General features: G+C 34.2%; 1 protein-coding gene across 1 annotated transcript in view; it reads right to left on the reverse strand.

Moving 5' to 3' along the window:
* The window catches only part of LOC114333528 (golgin subfamily B member 1-like), a 137,504-nt gene that overhangs the window by 38,302 nt on the left and 78,690 nt on the right, over window positions 1-20,512 (reverse strand). Inside the window, exons 8-9 of the mRNA XM_028283411.2 lie at window positions 18,567-19,697; window positions 10,353-13,212 (exon numbers count right to left, since the gene is read on the reverse strand). Of these exons, the coding sequence (XP_028139212.2) occupies window positions 10,353-13,212; window positions 18,567-19,697 (3,991 nt within the window). The remainder of the gene's footprint in view (window positions 1-10,352; window positions 13,213-18,566; window positions 19,698-20,512) is intronic.

The raw sequence follows: 20,512 nt of genomic DNA on the forward strand, positions 1-20,512 counted from the left end.
GAATAAAATTGTTCAGCAATACTTGGTTTTAAGATTGACTTAGTACTACCGGTATCTACCAATAATTTTAATGGAGGATTAGAAATAGTAATATAAGGTAAAGGGTTATTAGAGGTTAAATTCAATTCGATTAAGTTATTTGGTTTTCTGAGGCGGCTTCCTGAAAATTCTGAGAAAAATAATCTAAATCTACTTGCTCACTGGAATGGATATCTGCGTCGACGTCGCTATGCGTCTGTTCGCATTCCTGTCCATCGTAATCATTATTATATAATTCTTCAGCTATTATATTTGGCTTTTGCCCATTATTTTGAAAATAGTTTCTCCTAAAATTATTTGTTCTTCTATTGAACGTTGACGGGAATCTAGAATTTGTAGACATATTCATCGGTTCCGGGTTCCGGCTTCGGAAGGCGATGCTGGGGAATTTGATTTGGTCTGAAAATATTCGTATTTCGGGAAGGTCCGAAGACTTCTGAGTTCGTTGGGAGATTTTTAGGGGGTAACTGTTGAGGCTGTACGTTAATAGGTTGGCGAGGCCATGGGGGATTTTGAAAATAATTATTATTTGTATTAAAGTTTGGATTTGGGGGAATAGAAGAGTTTGGTTGAAAATATTGATTGCTCATAGGATTATAAAATTGCCTGTTTGGATTAGGGAAATTCTGCTTTCTGAAATTGTTTCTATTTTGGTGTGATTTATTGTCATTAATATCGGAATAGAGTTTTTCGAAGTTCTCGAATTCATTTACATAAGCTATGGCGTGTTCTAAAGAAGCTGGTGCTTTTAAATGCATATTATTTCTTAATGTGCCGGTACAACCCGCAATAAAAGTATTTAGTGCTGTATTTTCGCAAAATTGTATGAAAACAACTTTTTGATTTGCATCAAGATTAGTATCATTGCTAATTCTTTGTACTATACTACTTCTCAATAATTGTAATCTATTTCCAAATTCTATTAAATTTTCATTTCTTTGTGGCCTAGTTCTAGTCAGTTCTTGTGTTAAACATTCTAAGTTACGTTTATCAGAAAAACATTGTATAAGCGCGGCTTTTAAAAGTGTCCAATCATTTAATTCTACCCTATTTCCTACCATAAGCTCAGCCTTTCCTACAAGTTTATTTTGAATACATTCAAAAATGTGATTATTTAATTCTTGGTCATTATATGCTCTATATGTAATAACTAAATTATCGCAAAGAGAAATAAATTTGTTTAAGGTATTAGTATCGCCATCATAAGGTCTAATATTTGAAATTTTTGATTTAAATAATTCCCAATTAATAGGACGACGTTCAGCTTGACTAGTTGCCATTTTAATATTTTTCTTATCTTTACTCTTTTTACTTTTAAAGCTTACTTTTAAATTCTTAAGAGATTCTACCAAGGAATCTTCATCAATCATAAAAATTAAAATATCGTTTCATAAACAATGTCTTAACAAAACTATCTTCCGAATTTATGAAAAATAAATAAGGAAGGCAAGAAGGAAACTTGGCACTCACCTCGATAGTCTTTGCCAACTACTTCTCCAAATTCGTCTACCCAAATGAAGGTCTGCTGTCACTGAAGGGCTGCTTTCCACTGGGGCTGCTTTCCACAAAACGGAATGTTCGTTTGGATTTGCACTTAAGGTGTTAAAACGCCAAAGTCCCGAAAAGTTCTGTTTTCCGATAAATACGAAATTCACAGTTTCGCGACTCGCACAAATCCTACTGACTGCGCCAATTTTGGATTTCGAAAAATGAAATCGGTTTTTAAAAAATATTTTTATTTCTAAACTACAATTTTAAATATGACTGAACTCGACAAGACCAAGAATAATAATAATTTTACAATTCAAATATAATGAAACAATCTAACAAACTTCTGGTCGAAACTGCAGAGTAAGCTGCAGGTGTTGGTTGGGATTCTGCCAGGTCCGGACTTTCGTACCATGTAACTCGGGTATACAATTCATTGGAATAGCAGAGATTGATCCCTGTAAATCACAAACCACTCCACCCTGCCCTAATATCCAGTGGCGGCTCGTGGAATTTGAGCAGGGAGGGCGCAGATAATAACAATTGCACACAAAAATTTGCCCTCAGGGATTTAGTAGGAATTTGATCAGGGGCAGCGGGTTTTCATTTTTCTATCGGGTGCAAAGTGGATTTCCATTTACTATTTGAACGGTGTCTTTGCAATTTTTTCCCTAGAATGTTTGGTCAGAACTATTGTAGGTTTATATACGCAGATGGGCAAATATGACGGCAAAGCTTTTGACGCGGCAAACGGTTTCAAGTTCGTAGAAAACATTAAATTGGCGTTACGCAGGTAAACGCAATGAAGGGCAATACTCAAATAGGGGCAATAATTTTTACGATGGGCTGGTCGGCAAATTTCTCAAATTATGGGAAAAACCAACCTTACCGACTTTCGGCTCTGGTCAAAATAAAATAGTTAGGTACAACTTACAGGAACTAGGTACCTACTACATATTTAAATTTTCAAATACAAACAAATTTGATTTATAATAGTTTAATAGTTCTATTCAAGAAATACACTACGACATTGCGTTCATAATAATTAATACATTACAATTACTTTTTAAAATTAAAATCGGCTGTACGGTCTTTCATAGCAATACATTTTTCCATAACTTTTTCCTCGAAATCATTGATCCCATCATGAAGTAAATTTCGGTTTATGGACATCATAGCTAGGGCATTTAGTCGATCATTAAGCATTGTGTTTCGCAAAAATGTTTTTATGCGCTTAAGGGTTGAAAAACAACGTTCCGATTCTGCAGTTGTCATTGGAGTTGTCACAATAATTTTTAACACCATTATTGTTTCTGCAAAGGTTTCGGCAAGATTATTCTCTAACATAAACGTGAGAATGTTCATAGCTCCAACAATTTCTTTTAAGTCTGGCCTCGAATATATTACTTCTAATTCAGTCTTTAATCTGGTCTTGCATAACACGGGATAACAAGTAGTTACAGCATCTAGAATATTAACTGGAAAAGTTTTCGAATATTTTGAGTACATGTCTTTGTTGAATAGTTCAGCCGCTTGCAAATGGCCCCGATAAGAGAACCTTTCCTTCATTTGTGTTGTTATTACATCACACACCTCCTTGGCAATAACACTTCGCATATTATCATCAGTTCTTCTTCTTTTAGCACTTTCAAAATTTGATTCAACACTTTCTTTAATTTCATCAGTATCATTTCGAATGTTGGTAATACTTTGCTCAAAAATTTCTAAGTCCTTCTTCAATTCAACACTGTCCTTATTTCTTGATTGGAGTTGATTATAAAGTATATCGACTTGCGGCAAGACTTTATGGAAAATCGTTAACCAAAACATAAATTCTGGATCTTCTAACGCTCGCCTCAAGCCAGAAGCCTCATTGGAAGTAACACTCTTTTCACATCTGTCCTCGACCTCTTCAAAAACTTCTATAAGTTTCTCACGATTTTCATATACAGAATTAACCGTACGAATATTATAGTTCCATCTAGTGACGGCCACTCTCGGTAATCTTTTATTTACTATTTCTTCTAAAATATCGCATCGATGGGAAGAATTTGAAAAAAACGCTGGGATAGCTGATAGATTATTAAAAAACACTCGCACTTTAGGGTTTTGCGATGCGGCTTTCTGCAAAATTAGGTTTAATTGATGGGCATAGCAATGTATAAAATGTGCACTGGGATATTTCTGTTTAATTTGGATTTGGACACCGCTGGTAGAACCGCTCATAACATTTGCACCATCATAAGTTTGCGCTATTAGTTTTTGAGGAGTTTTTAAAATTAACGGATCTATTTCGTTTTCAATGTAGGTTTTTAACCCAGCTGCTGTTTTATCCATAACCCTTAAAAAGCCCCAACAATTTTCATAAATGGAATCTTCGTAGAAATACCGTAATATCAATACCATTTGACAATTATTTGAGACATCGGTGGTTTCATCGCATTGGATAGATAAAAAGTCGGCCTTTTCAATTTGATGGGAAATTTCTTCCCGACAAACTAGTAGCATACAGTCCAAAATATCATTTTGTATGGTCTTGGAGGTTCCTTTAAACACAGTTGCTTTCTGTAAATGTTCTTTAAGTGTAGCATCCAACTCTGCAGTAAAATCTATCAACTCTCTAAATATTCCTCGATTTTCAGATCCCTCGCTTTCGTCATGACCTCTAAGTGCTAGTTCAAAAGAACCGCAAAATTTTACACAGCTAATAATTCTTTTCAAAATGTGTCGGTTTTTTCTGACTTTATTATTGTGTAGTACTAAAGACTCCCTGTATGCAGAACTCAATTGTGTTAAAATATTGACTTTGCCAAGCAATGCGAACCCTGTGCATGAATTAATATGACCACGAGACGATTCATGTTTTTTTATTTTTGCAGGAAGGTGGCGAAGATCTTTTATCCCTGTTCTTGCCCAATTTCGGTCCATCCCTGATCCGGCATTGTAAAGTAATAAACACGGGAAACAGTACAATAAATTCGAAACGTCACAACCACAAATCCAATTATTTCTTGTATAAATGTCTCTTGAAAAATGGCGGGTGAAACTTCTGTTTTCTGCTTTGCGTTCACTAATTTGCGTTAACTTCAAATTTGGCAACGGCCTGCCCAATTCTTTAATTTTTAACTTATCTTCAAGTGGCAGATTGGAAAAGTTCGTATTTAATATATTATGAACAGTATTCATGATGCTAAAATAAATTCGTTCTAATTAGCCCATGTGTTATAATATGAAAAATATGTGTACTTACGTAATAAGAATAAGTGAAACTTTAAACACTACTACTGCAAACTTTTCCACTGCTTTCGCTTTATTGTTGTCAGAGATAACTGCTTGCAAAGCTTCTTGCCGCGTGCTTTCTTGCTCACTGAGGCCGCTAAAGAAGTGCGGCCAAAATGCAACATCACGCAACGTCTGAAGATGAGTGGGAGTGTTGGTCGACCGTCCTCGATTGCTATGGTTACGTGGCCGCACTTCTCTTGCGCCCAAATATCGTGCGTGCCCTCTCAACGTGGTCTCAACCATCGCCTACGTCCTATAAAGCTATGACAAGCTGGTTGAGCGTCGGAAAAATATCAGACAGTGTTTTTATGTGAATTTCAACAAATTAAAATTAGAATAGAAAATGTTGAAGTTGGTTGTATCAGAATTTTTTAACCAACATTATATCTGGGAGGGCGCGCGGCCATGCGGCCTCAAAGAGGAGCCGCCACTGCTAATATCCCAGACCGTCCTCCAGCGCAATGCTGATGCGCTATGAAGACTTCAATCAAAGCAACACTCTAAATTCTTACCACTTAGGAGTACTGGGCCCTGATTTTAATTAAAATTTCGACTCAAAACAAGTCGCAATCAATATGGCGACGTTGAAATGCGACTGTGCGAGCCTTGTGGATTTTAGTTGAACTAACGAAATGACGTCACAAAATAGCGACTATCGAAATTAATAGCGCATGTGCAATAACGAATAATTATGCGCAGTAACACATTTTTCGTTATTGCTCATACTCGTAACCGTTCAAGAACGGTTTTGTATCGAGTTGGAACAAACCTATTATAATTTCGAGTCGAAATTATTGGCAGACGGACATGAATGAATATGAATGGCCGAAAGCGAGGCTAGGTTGTTAGGTTTAGTTTAGGAGATGTGTTTTGTTTGTTTTATGGAGACCTGTGTAGGTCTCCATAGTTTGTTTCTTGCAAGGAAAACTAAAGCAAAAGGTATTAATATGGCTGGGTTTTATGGAAATTTGCTGGTTTTGGAGGAATTAGATGGAATAGTATTAAATTAGAAATATAATAATTAAGAATTTCCACAACGTGAATTATCAAACACAACGAAAGATGTAAGGTAATAATCTGAGAAAATTAGTATAAAACAAGGAAAATTATGTACCAGCTATTTTATTGCTGGACATGCTGGAATCAAATCTTATGATTTCATATATTAGTAATATAGCTATGCAAAGTCCTCAGAAAGTGTGCTACTTGGTTTATAAACAAGTTAGCGCTCCGAAATCTTTTTTTCAATTATTGCTCTGTAACTCAGAAGATTTTAACGTTAAACCAAAAGGGTCGCGGACGTTTCCCCAACTGTCATCAATACGACTAACTTCACGCGTAACTTTGATACGAGAATTATAAAAAAAATATGCATTGAAATCCAGATCCCGTAATTCGTTAAGCGTGATAAAGTGAGTACAAAGACATACATATTTCTTTCTTTGTTATTACAGCTTCAATTTATCGTACAATTCTCGTAGACTCTGCCGATAAGGTAGAGTCGTGTTGGGGAAAAGTCGCGCGCCCAAACCAAAAACACTCACATACAAATTCACTGTAATTTAATTCTACACATAGATATTTTTTTCCGATTTCCTTCGGCGGAAATTTTCCTCGAAAAATTCGGGTTTTCCAAACAAAATCTTTAATTTTCAACTCAAATTTTAGGGAAGTAATTATTTATCAATATTTAACTAACTTGGTGACATAAATCTTTTTTGTTTTGAGTGTCTTGAAAATATGAAAATTTGTATGTACAAAGAGGACCGGAATAAAAAGGTAATCGTCCAAAGATTGAAATCCTGTTGTTTATAACTCTGTCGCAAATACCGGTCAAATTTGACCGGTTATACCTGGAACCACTCCTCGCAATTCAATTTTTTTCCTCAAAAAGGGCACAGAAGCCGTGCCCTTTTCAACAGCGTTAACTTAATTTAATTTATTCTAATATTTTCTGAGGGGTTCTATTTGTTTATAAGCCAAAAAATTGTTTTTTTGTAACATTCCTGAGACCGCTAAAATATTCCAATTTCAATTCTGTAAAGTACGTTGAATAGCTATAGTAGTGTTGCCCAAATGCAAGACCAAGACGAGACTTAGACAGTCTTGGTCTTGGTCTTGCGCCAGTACACCTGGTCTTGGTCTTGGTCTTGGTATTGCGCTCCCGGTCTTGGTCTTGGTCTTGGTCTTGCAGCAAGAGTCTTGCAAATCTCGCAGTTGCCTATTAGCCTATTACATATCTTTGAACAACGTGACAGAGATGTACATTTTAAGCTAGAATTTCATAGCCATAGTAAAGATCAGCCAAATTAATAAATATCTAGACCAGCGGTTCTCAATTTGGGGTGCATGTACCACTGGTGGCACATATCATTATTTGCGGTGGTACACAAAACGCAAACACAGCTAAAATCAGCACCACAATTATTATAATTAATTAGATTACCTAGCTAGATACCTATTTCAGTTAGTTGGTAACCAAAATAATAAAAAGTATTTTGTGGTTCATGACTCAAAATATTGAGAATTACTGATCTAGACAACTACTAATACCGGGTGGAGTTTGAACTCATGATCTAAGTAATCCGTGCCTATGTTCTAACTAAAGTTTATTAGAAACTTATATATTTTATTATATTAATACAGGGTAGAAAAGCCATATCCATGATGAACGGCATTCTGTGGGACCAGAAAATATCTAAAGCGAACAAACAGCTCATATACAATAGCATACTTAAAAGTATAATCACATATGGCAGTGAAGTTTGGCCACTGAAACAAAGAACGGAGAAAATGCTACTAGTAACAGAAATGGACTTCTGGAGAAGAGCAGCAGGCAAATCAAGAAGAGATCGGATACCAAATGAGAGAATACGAGAAATGATGGGAGTCACACGTACAATAATTGATGACATAAAAACAAAACAACTAGTATGACAGATGGCAGGATTCCTAAGCAGATTTTTGCATGGACACCACAAGGGAGAAGAAAAAGAGGAAGGCGGAGCTGGAGGGAGGTAATTGAAAAAGAACTAGAGGAAAGAGAAATCCCTCCAGGTCTATGGTTAAACAGAGAAGAATGGCGGTTAGGAGTCGGAAGGCGTCGAAGAACGCTGTAAACCGATAGTATAGTCGGTTCGCTAAACTCAGACGCAAATGGCTAAAGATTTTAGTAGGTAACTTTTTTGTTTTTTGCCAATTTTGACAAAATTTGCAAAATTACTAAATATTTAGTAATTATTAACTATTTAGTAATAATTTTTTTGGCAATTTTATCAAATTGGCAAAATTACTAGCTTCAATCACTAGCCAGTTGAGTCTGAGTTTAGCGAACGGACTATAATAGTAGTAGTAGTGTATTTTATTACCCAATATAAGCGAATGTAATGTCCAATATAAGCAAAAATATGAGGTTATCGTTGTAATTTCAGTATTTTATAAATGCTAGAATATTACACAGAGTGATGCTAGCTCTGTGAAAAAACACACTTTTGTTGGTACACCCGGTCTACAGTGACAATAATAATTGACCTGTCTAGCAACAATATTACATAGCGGTATTTATAAAAATAAGACAATATATTAAAAAATCACTTAAATCGAACAACAGGTTTAGGAAATTCAAGACATTAACAATGATCTGTTTTTAAGGTGGTGAGTAAATTTTTTGGAGAAGTGTATATCGTTAATTTCGGTATTTTATTTACACTGTTCCTTTGTCTCGTAATCATACTTTTTAATAATAGTCGCGCTGTTTCGGCAAATTTTCTGTAACCCAGTGATCTCATAGCATAGGTCATAGCACATTTAGCAAAAACAATACATAATAGTCTTACTATTCTATATACCGATAAGATTAAATTTATTAGGTATATTTTTTTATCAGCAAGGTGACATATTTTTAAAAAGTTTGGATACGATATTTGATATTACTATTGGCCGCGGTGTCGCAAAGCAAGAATGTTATGTTATGATTAGAAGGCGACTATTTTCATAATAGGTCTGGATCCCGCGTATGAAAAAAAAGTTGATTAATAGCAAGCTGAAAATTTGTTAAGAGCTTAAGGGTGTCTAGTCGGACAAACTTTGATATATGGGAACACCGGAACAGGGGAAGTTTTAATTGTGGAATAGGTTAAAAATTTGGAACGGTCAGACCACGAAAACGTCACATGTATTTTGTCCGACAGAACTTCCAATTGATTTGTTAACCTTTCATTAAACTCTCATGCAAAAATGAGACTGCTATTTATCACCTGTCATAATTCCTGTCATTTGACATGTTCTACGGTTTCCACTCATTATCATGCCCGTTTGGTGATAAATAGCAGCCTGATTTTTGCATGAGAGTTTAATGAAAGGGTAACAAATCAATTGGAAATTCTGTCGGACAAAATATATGTGACGTTTTCGTGGTCTGACCGTTCCAAATTTTTAAACTGTTCCACAATTAAAACTTCCTCTGTTCCAGTGTTCCCATATATCAAAGGTTGTCTGACTAAACACCCTTAAGCTATTAACAAATTTTCAGCTTGCTATTAATCAACTTTTTTTCATACGCGGGATCCAGACCCGGACAACTAATTTCAGAGAAGTCGTCTGATGGGAAGGAAAGTACAAAATATTTTATTTTTACATTGTAATAATGACCTGAGTACGTGTCAAATGTGTCAAGTGTTCTTTAAATGGATATTTTGACTCGCTATGTATGTTTATGGTATTGTTCGTAGTGAACATAAGTCCAATTTTCAAAATTTTTGTTACAAATTTTTTTTGTTTCTCATAAAGTATGTAAGAATATAGCCGAACTAATATACATACTGCCTAAAACGACCCTCAGTTCTAACTGCAAGACGCAAGAGTCTCGCAGGCTAAGTCTTGTTCTTGCTCAAGTCTTGCACGGTAAGTCTTGGTCTTGCTAAAATTAGGCGGTCTTGGTCTTGGTCTTGGTCTTGCGAAAACGCAAGAACAAGACCAAGACTGCAAGACCAAGACCGGTTTTGGGCAACACTAAGGTATAGTGCTTTTTTATACGAAAATCATAGTTATTCTGGTGTATCATAATATTCCTGGTTATTATTTCGACCGAAATAACATTTTAGTTATGGCTAAACTATTGGTTAGATTGTCGCCGGCCTCCTGAATATATAATCTATTATAAAAAATGGTCATCAATTTATTTAATTATTGATAAATAATTACTTCCCTAAAATTGTAATTAAGAATTGCAGATTTTTTTGGGAAAACTCGGATTTTCCAAAACAAGGTGCTATAGTCCCGCTATCGTCTTTATTGACTTATCTTTGTCATTGAAATTTTTCAATGACTTTTACAATACTTATGAAAGGTATTAGACAGATATACAAAAGAAGCAACTAAGAAAGCAATTTACAAACTGAGGAAGATCATAATTCACAATGGAAGTCAAAATGCTATCGAAAGAGAACAGCAAAAAAATCATCTATGAATTATGTAAACAAAGAAGAGGAAATCCCTTCGGTGGGCTAAAAATAAAAAAAATTAAAAAGCACATGTATACTTACCTAACCGTTTAGTTAACTCATTGATCATCTTTTGCATATCTTCAGTTGTTCTTTTTGGTGATAAATCTTTAACTGGTTCCAAGGCTTTGAGTTGGCTCTCAAGATCCCCAACAATAGTTTTTATAGCACCTTTATCTTCTAGTTGTGGCCAGTGAACTGGTTCTTCTAACATTGGCGTTTTTAATTTTTCCATTAATTGATTTACTTCACGATTAGAAACATCTAATTGCTGTAACAGATTTTCATTTTCTTTTCTTAAAGCGTCTAATGCTTTTTCATCTATTTGCCTATCTTTGAGATGCTGAAGCTCTAACTTTGATTTGTTCAAGTTATCAGATAAAATTTTGTTTTGCTCAATGCATGAGTTTAATTTCTGTTCCAGATTTTTATTTAAATCTTGCAAATTTAGTAGTATTTCATTTAACCTCTTAATTTCGTTCTCCATCAAAGATGATTTACTACTACTAGTTAATAAATCTTTGGTTAATATTCTTTCCATGTCATCTTTTTCCAATTTAACTTTTTCTAGCTCTTTCTTAAGACTATCTATAATGTCTTTATCGTCTCTCGTCTTCAACAGCTCTTCATTCTGCTTTTGAAGTTCTTGGATTAATTGTTTAAGTTCTTTGTGTTCCAACTCATAGTTATAATTCAATTCATTTAATTTTTTGTTTTCGTCTTCCAAAGCTGCAACTCGAAGTTGAGATTTTTTGAGGTGGTTAATGAGATCTTCAATTTGGTCTTTGGCTACGTCTTGTACTTCTATTGAATGTCTTCGCAAAGCTTCATTCTCAGCAGACACTCTAGCTACTATACCTGTACTTTCTCGAAGTTTGTAGATTGTATCATTTGCTGCAGCTAACTCGGATTCAAGAATTTGAATACGTTCTTCTAGTTCTTTACATTCACTTGGAATTGAAAGACGTGGTGAATAAAACTCTTCCAATTCCTCCTGTGTTGGCACAACTTTGGTTATTTTTTCTGGTGCAACATCTGTTATAACCTTTTCTTCAATAATATCCTCTTTCGCAGTGATGACTTTGTCTTCTTCATCTTTTTTAATATCTAATAGTTTTTTAATCTTTTCTGTTAGTGGTATTTTTTCTTTTGCAGTAGGTGCTCTTGATGGTTCTTCTTCTTCTTCTGCTTCTTCTTCTTCTGCAACTTCTTTGGTCAAACTAATCTTTTCTTTGGGTGGTATGTACCATATATCTTCCACCTCCTCCTCACTTGCTTTCTCAGATATATCTTCTACGTCTGGTTCAGCCTCTTCTGCCACTTCTATCAATAATTCTTGATCACTTTTTACTTCTTGTTCAAGAATTTCAATTTTTTCATGTATATCTTCAACGTCTTCAGTCTTTAGTGTCGGTAGTTTTTCTATAGCTGCTTCAATTGATACTCTAGGTCTGACTAATCTTTCTTTTCTGGTTTGACATTCTGCATTGCATTTTGGTACTTTAGTTTTATCTTGTGCACATTCTGCAGTGCATGGTACTAATGTTGGTGTAATAGGTACTTTAGTTCTATCTTTCGAATATTCTGCAGTGCATTTTACTGGTGTTAAAGTAATTGGTACTTCAATTCTATCTTGCGTCACAGCATGGAAATATTGTACTTTTTCAGGTTTATTGTCGGTATGAACTGGCGCATTAGCTCTTACATCTGTTACTTCTGTATGAGGAATTGATGTTGATACAAAATATTTACGTTTGCAATTACATTTTAAAATGTCGGGTTCAAATTGAGTGCCACCATCTTTAGCGTGAGGTATCTGGATTGGCTGTTGGTTCTCTAAGCAAATGCATTCATCACTGACGGAACCTCGTATAGAAGTATCTTTTTCGGACATTGGAGGACGAGTACGTATATACTGATGTTTTAATTGTGGTTGATACCTTGGAGTACTACTGGTAGCATCAATATCTCTCGTCATAGTACCTGTTTCTACTTTTGGTCTTGAACAAGAAGCTCTACAGAAGTCATTGGTTTTGTCCTGAAATATAAAAGAAGAACTCTCGACCTCTAAATCAGCAGTACTGGAAGCATCTATGCTGCTGGTAGCCTGGGTTGCTTCCGCTTTTCGTTTGTTTTTAATACAATTCCAAGTCTCAATATTGGTATTCATTCCTGTTGAAATACAGTAGTTCACTATATAGTTTTCTAGTTTCCTGTTATTCAAAAGATCCTGTTTATTAAACATTTTAAAAGGTTTATTATTTAACTCTACGGATTCATGCGAATCCGTTGACTGCGGTAGAAACTCATGAACTTCTTGATCTTGTATTACACTTCTTAGTTTGATTAATTTTTGATGTAATTGTCTATTTTCTTTTTTTATATATTCCAATTCATTTGCTAATATACATATTGAACCACTATCTACATGATCTCGTCGGTGGACTAACTTCGACTTTTCAAACTCCTCTAGTATGGGTTCGTGATCTTTAAGAACGTCTTTCAGAGTATTTAAAGAATCTTCTTTCTCTCCCAATATTTGACGAAGTACTAAATTGTCTTCAGTTATGTCTTTTATGTGTGTAATAAAATGTTCGTTATCTCCTTTTAGAGCTACAATATGTTGTAACAGTTTTTGGTTTTCGATTTGTACTTCGGCAGCAAAAGATTTTAATTCCTCATTTTGACGTTCAAGTTCATGTGTTTCAAGTTGTAAAGAACTTATTATAGATTCTAAATTTTCATTTTTTATTTTGTACTTTTGAGATTCAAAACTAAGCCCTTCAATAGAATTTCTTAACTCATTTTGTACTGAACACAACTTTTCTTCGGCTGTGACAATTAAACTATCTTTCTTTTCCAACTCTTCCCTCATTTGCTTTAAACGTCTCTTGAAGTTTGTCTGAAAATAGATACAAATAATTTATAAGGGCCTAAATAATTAGACTTACTTTATTATTTTTGATGTTCAATGGATTCCTCTATACCAGTCTTAAATCTTTAATCTCAATATGCACGAGTTGAGAAAAGGGACGAAGTTGAGGAGTAAACTTCTATCTGGAGAGGAGTAAGAAAAGGAAAGAATAAAACCATCTACCGTCTTGGCAAGAAATATTAAGTCTATGCTTAGTAGTTAACACGGATTGGGACCAATGGAACTCCTTTGTTATATTGTCTAATGTCCATTGGACAAAATATTGTCCAATGGACAACATAATGTTGGAAGTCCGTTTAAAAGGAAAGCTTGCTGGGCCATTTCCAGAAAGTGAAAAGGGTTGTAAGTTTGTAAGTACCGTAATGGATTACTTCACCAAATGGGTCGAGATCTAAACCAGACGGCCGCCACTATTTCGCATGTGTTTATCAAATAGTGAGAGCGATTTACTCCAGGAAATCTGCGATAAACTAGGCATGAAGAAAACAAGAACTATAGCTTATCACCCTCAATTGGATGGAATGGTATAGCAAATGAATAAGACAGTTGGCAAGTAGGTACTTGGTAAATATGGTCTCCAATCACCATCGAGAATTTGACCTGCATCAAGAATTGACTGGAAGTTATAAAAGGGGGTCCAGTTGCTGATACCAACATCCAGTGTCAGTTACGAAAGGGTTTCAGGAGGAACAATCTCTTAAGGAGGGGTCAATGTTACGTCAATCGCGTAAAATGGGCGTACACTGACAGCAGCTGTCTAGAAACTAGTATCGATGGGTCAAGATTCCAGGTAAACGGCTCTGAATATTTAAACAAAGAGAAATCTAAAGTTCAGAAGCACTATAGATCTTTTACATCGGAAAGGAAACATTCTGGTAACAACCTAAAGTTCGCAAAGAAAACAACCGTTGAGAAATGGTTTGCTAAGTATAAACGAGACGAAATGAACGCCGAGGACGATGCACGCAATGGACGCCCCAAAGAGGCTGTTACCGACGAAAGTATTATTATATCAATGTCCACAAAATAATTTTGGATGACCGTGAAGTGAAGTTGTTCGAGATAGCTGAGACTCTAAAGATATCAAAGGAACGTGTTGGATAATTATGAATGAATATTTGGGTATGCGAAATTTGGGTATGCGAAAGCGGGTGCCGCAAGAGCTCACCATCGATCAGAAACAACAAAGAATTGATGATTCTGAGAAGTGTTTAAAGCTCTTTAATCGTAATAAAACCGAATTTTTGAATCGATATATTACAATCGATGAAACATGGCTCCATTATTCCATACCGGAGTCGAATCTACAGTCTGCCGAGTGGACCGCACATGATGAACCGACTCCAAAGCGTGGAAATACGCAACAGTCGACTGGCAAGGTTTTGGCATCAGTATTTTGGGATGCGCATGGTATAATATTTATCGACTATCTTGAAAGGAAATAGAAAGTGCTATTTCATCAAGACAACGCATCGTATCATAAATCAATGAAAACGATGGCAACATTTCATTGATTGGGCTTCGAATTGCTTTCGCAGCCACCGTATTCACCAGATATGGCTCTCATCGACTACCACCTGTTCGCTGACCTCAAGAGAATGCTCGCTGGAAAAAATTTAGCACCCATGAAGAGGTAATCGCCGAAACTGAGGCTTATTTTGAGGCTTAAGACAAATTGTATTATAAAAATAGTATTGAAAAGTTGTATGACCGCTATAAGCGTTGTATCATCCTCGAAGGCTACTATATATTGAATAATAAAAATAAAATCAAAGGCTATAGCGGGATAAGATAGTCAAAAATGCCTCCGCACCGATCAGCCCCGCTACTTATGTTTTCGATAAAGGATATAAAATTATGCCCTTATGCAAATTTTTAGCTTCCCAGAGGTCCTAAAACGTCTTAAATCGAGAAAAGAAGAATTTTTAGGTTTTATTTTTTTGTGAGCGCAATTTTACTTTAAAAAATCTGAAAAAATTCAAGAGGTTGTATCTTTTGAATACAAAACAACCTATTTTTTTTCAGATTTTTTTAATGAAAAATGAGCCGAGCAAAAATTAGTATTTTTTTAAGTACTTTTTGCCGTTCTTTTAAATGGCAGAGGCAGAATTTTTAATATCTGAGCGGAAAGACCGAAAAAATCGAAAAAACCGTTTTTGGCTGTCTCGAGATGCATCTCGGGACAGCCAATTTTAGGATTTAGGATCCTGACTATAACAATTAAAAAAGAACTAAAATTGTGAAATTTGTCATAAAATTTGGTATGTGGGGTTATAATAATATTTGGAACAACTTCCAAATAACTTTTATCGATATCTGTAACGCGAAGCAAATCGAATCGCATATCGAAAATTCAACCCGTTTGTGGATTCGCAGTAGGCCGCGTTTAAAATTTACAGTTCAGTTGACTATCTTAAAAATTGTGAACCATCAACCTGTATGACTGTGCAAAATTTCAAATCTGTATATATTTTGATAGCCGAAACATAGGGGTGTCTTCATCTTAAATGCGACACACTGTATCTTATCAATTCGATAATTTAGTGCAACTAATATAGTCGTATTTTTTATAGATTCAAAATATACAATGAGAATACTGACTAATTCACTAATTTTATCATAAAAATTTCAAATTGGTTGCATTGAAATATTGAACCAATTAATGCGTATTAATATAATATTATTATAGTTATGTATTATAATAAATAGAGTGATTACGTATTTTTTATGGGAAATAAGCCACAATTTTACTAAAAAATGAATTTATTAACGTTTCGAAGCCCAAATCGGGTTACGTTGTCAAAATACAAAAATTTTTGTATTTTGACAACGTAACCCGATTTGGGCTTCGAACGTTAATAAATTCATTTTTTAGTAAAATTGTGGCTTATTTCCCATAAAAAATACGTAATTATAAAAATGCCACAAGGAAATAGCTTCAGAACAACAAATAGAGTGAGTTTTATGTATAAAACCCCTCAAGTATCTCGGAAACGACTTGCACGTTTTTCATAGGTTTTGGTGTGTAGGGGTTTTCTAATGCAGCCGAAATTACAGTGATAATTACATTGTTGTCAGATTTTCCGTTTTTCTGGAAATCTAATGAACTTTCTTTTTTCAAATACAACACCCTATATATTTTTTGCGTTTCGAAGTCCTTAAGATATACTGATTATTTTTTATGTTATATTCTCTATACCTAAATGCCATAGTTTCGGAGTTATTGCTACATTTATTAAAAAAAATTTAAAGAAATTATAAAAATCAATTTTTTCGGCCCTTGTAGATATTATTTTACGTTCTTTGGGTCATTGGGAACAAAAAAGATCTTTTGTAATTATTTTTCTCTAAAGTTAATCGTTTTCGAGTTATAAACAATTTAAAACTGAAAAAAATCGAATAATGACGATTTTCAAGGTTCAAAAACAAAAATAAAAAACATTATTTTTGTAACTGCGGAGTACCCAAACCCTTCTTCCAGGGGCTCGCTATAAAATTTTTTGGCACGATTTATTCTAAAACATTGCTTTTTAATAAATGTTAATGAAGCGCATATGAGATGACGGGCGATCGGGCTTCATTAACAACTAAAAAACAATATTTTAGAATTAAACAAGCTCAAATTACTTATTGGTAACTGATAAAATAAGACTTTAACTTGAATATTTCTATACTTGGCAGTTTCAAAAATAATATTTTTGATTTGTGTTTTTTAACCTTGAAAATCGTAATTATTCGATTTCTTTTCAGTTTTAAATTATTTATAACGCGAAAACGAATAACTTTAGAGAAAAAATACAAGAGAACTTTTTTGTTCCCAATGGTCCAAAGAACGTAAAATAATGTCTACGCAGGCCGAAAAAAGTGATTTTTATAACTTGCTTAAAAAGTTTTTTTAAATAAATATAGCAATAACTCCGAAATTATGGCCTTTAGGTATAGGGAATAAAACATGGCAACTAATCAGTATTTCTTAAGGACTTCAAAACGCAAAAAATATACAGGGTATTCCATTTGAAATAACAAAGTTAATTAAATTTTTAGAAAAACGGAAGATCTGACAACAATGTAAGTATTACTATAATATCGGCCACATTAGAAAACCCCAACCCACCACAATCCATAAAAATCGTGCAAGCCATTTTGGAGATAATTGAGGGTTTCCATACATAAAACTCACTCTATATTATATTATATTATATTATTACACATATGTAATTATATTATACACATTATTAATACACATTAATTATTAATACACATTCATAATTGGTTCAATACTTCAATGCAATCAATTTGAACTTTTTATGATAAAATTAGTGAATTAGTCAGTACTTTGATTGTATATTTTGAGTCTATAAAAATACGACTATATTAGTTGCAATCAATTATCAAATTGATAAGATACAGTGTGTCGCATTTAAGATGAAGACACCCCCATGTTTCGGCTATAAAAATATATACAGATTTGAAATTTTGCACAGTCATACAGGGTGATGGTTCACAATTTTTAAAATAGTCAACTGAACTTTAAATTTTAAACGCGGCCTACTGCGAATCCACAAACGGGATGAATTTTCGATATGCGATTCGATTTGCTTCGCGTTACAGATATCGATAAAAGTTATTTGGAAAAGTTGTTCCAAATATTATTATAACCCCACATACCAAATTTTATGACAAAATTCACAATTTTAGTTCTTTTTCAATTGTTATAATAGTCAGGATCCTAAATCCTAAAATTGGCTTTCCCGAGATGCATCTCGAGACAGCCAAAAACGGTTTTTTCGATTTTTTCGGTCTTTCCGCTCAGATATTAAAAATTCTGCCTCTGCCATTTAAAAGAACGGCAAAAAGTACTCAAAAAAATACTATTTAAAAGTTGGCCAAATCATATTATCTTAACCTAAAAAAGTTTTGAAAATTTCAAAAATGGGCTCATGGGCCCATTTTTCATTAAAAAAATCTGAAAAAAATGATGTTGTTTTGTATTCAAAAGATACAACCTCTTGAATTTTTTCAGATTTTTTGAAGTAAAATTGCGCTCACAAAAAAATAAAACCTAAAAATTCTTCTTTTCTCGATTTTAGACGTTTTAGGACCCCTGGGAAGCTAAAAATTTGCATGAGGGCATAATTTTATATCCTTTATCGAAAACATAAGTAGCGGGGCTGATCGGTGCGGGGGCATTTTTGACCATCTTATCCCGCTATAGCCTTTATCAAAGAAAAATCGTTCTACGTTACCCTACGAATTTTTTAGCCCAACGATTATACTGATTGAGAATTAGAATTAGTAAAGAGGTTATATAAGAAACTTACCTTTTCTTCATCTCTTTCTTTCGCTAACATATCAATATGACAAACTAATCGCTTTATTTCGTTCTCCTGGTCCGCAATACAGGTTTCTAAATCTTCTACTTGAGTTTCTAAAGCATCTCGTTCTCTTTCAATAGTTTTGGCTTTTTCAACTTGAGTTCGCAGAATGTCGCACTCACATTCCAAACCAATAAGATTTTCATATTTTGACTTAAAAATATCTCTTTCAGCTTTAAATACTTCTGATCGTTTTAAATGCTTTTGCATCTCTTCAAAATCTCCTTGCATTCTTATATATTCGTCTAGACTGTCCTTCAGATGATCCCTTTCTAAGATAAGACACTCTTTATCCTCGCAAAGATATTTCAGACTTTCCATTTCATGTTCCATGCATATTAACCTTGAACGTAATGTATCACCTTCAGCTTGCTTGTTGTAGTTCTCTATTTCAACTGCCGAAAATCTCTCACGAAGCTCGTTCATTTCCTCTTCAATTAACGCCTTTTCTTTACTCAGTTTCAACAAATTATCTTCCAGCTCAGCTACTCTACCAGCTTTCTTTTTTAAAATAGTAACTTCTTGGTCCAGACCACGAAGTTCCTCTAGTTTTTGACTTAAACGATCTCTGTCTTCCAAAACATCGTCCAAAAGAAGAGATCGTTGCTTAAATATTTCTACATCTTCTGGAAGATAGCTGTACGCATATAGCTGTTTTTCAAGTTTGTTAACTTTGTTTTTTAATGTATCTCTTTCTCGTATTGTGTTATTGAGGCGATCTATTTTGTGTTTAAGTTCATGTAATTGGAGTGGGGTGTGCTCCCTACACCCAAGTATTGCAAACATTTTGTCATATTCGTAAATCTGAGTTTTTAATTCTTTATTCTGTTTCTGCACATCAGATAGTTTTGAGCAATATCCTTTTAACACTTTTTCGAACTCTTTCTTAATCTGTTCGGGTTCTATGTGGGATGTGTCTATTCGTTCAACCATCTGGTCGATTTCGGTTTCAAGGGTATTTTTTATCTGTTGGTAGTTGAACTCGGTATAGGTAGGTCTACCGAAATTATTATATTCACTTGGACCTTCACCATAATTATGATCTTTATTCTGAGGATTATCTGATGCTATGACTCCCTAAAAGAAATAATTTCTATTATTGATTAGTATTACTGAAGGCAATAGTCAGTTTAGACCGGGCTGTATCGTCACCCCCGTTAGCGAAATTATTCCGATTTGATTTTTTTGCACAAACTTACTCAAAAAGAGGTCCTTATAACATATCCACAGGGTGCCGTTCGGTGGCGTGGTCAAAACAAATTCACAAAATTAATTTTTTCATTTCGAACAATATTTTTTTTAGATAATTTGGATCATTCTGAGCAAAAAAGTTTTCTTGTTATTTTTCTCTAAAATTGATTGTTCTCGAGTTATATGCGATTAAAAATTTGAAAAATACGAAAATAGCCATTTTCAAGTCTTAAAAACTCAATTAAAAATTATTATTATGAAATTCAAAAAGTGACCAAAATCAAGTTCCCCTTCTTATATCCTTCTTCACGGCACTGAAAAGATTTTTGTCATTATTTTATTACAAAGCTGCTATTTTTAATTACTACCAATTAGCGCTCTAGTCCAACTGTATCGTCGCCCTCGTTAGCGAAACTATTTCAATTAGATTTTTTTGCACAAACTTACTCAAAAAGAGGTCCTTATAACACATCCACAGGGTGCCGGGCGGTGCCGTGGTCGAAAAATTGTTTAAGCAATTTTTTTTAAACAAATTCACAAAAATATTTTTTTTATTTCGAACAATATTTTTTTAGATAATTTGGATCATTTTGAACAAAAAGGTTTCTTGTAATTTTTCTCTTAAATTGATTGTTGTCGAGTTACATGCGATTAAAAATTCGAAAAATGCGAAAATGACCATTTTCAAGTCTTAATAACTC

This window comes from Diabrotica virgifera, chromosome 4 (genome assembly GCF_917563875.1).
Source record: "Diabrotica virgifera virgifera chromosome 4, PGI_DIABVI_V3a".
In the NCBI taxonomy this organism is placed as follows: Eukaryota; Metazoa; Arthropoda; class Insecta; order Coleoptera; family Chrysomelidae; genus Diabrotica; species Diabrotica virgifera.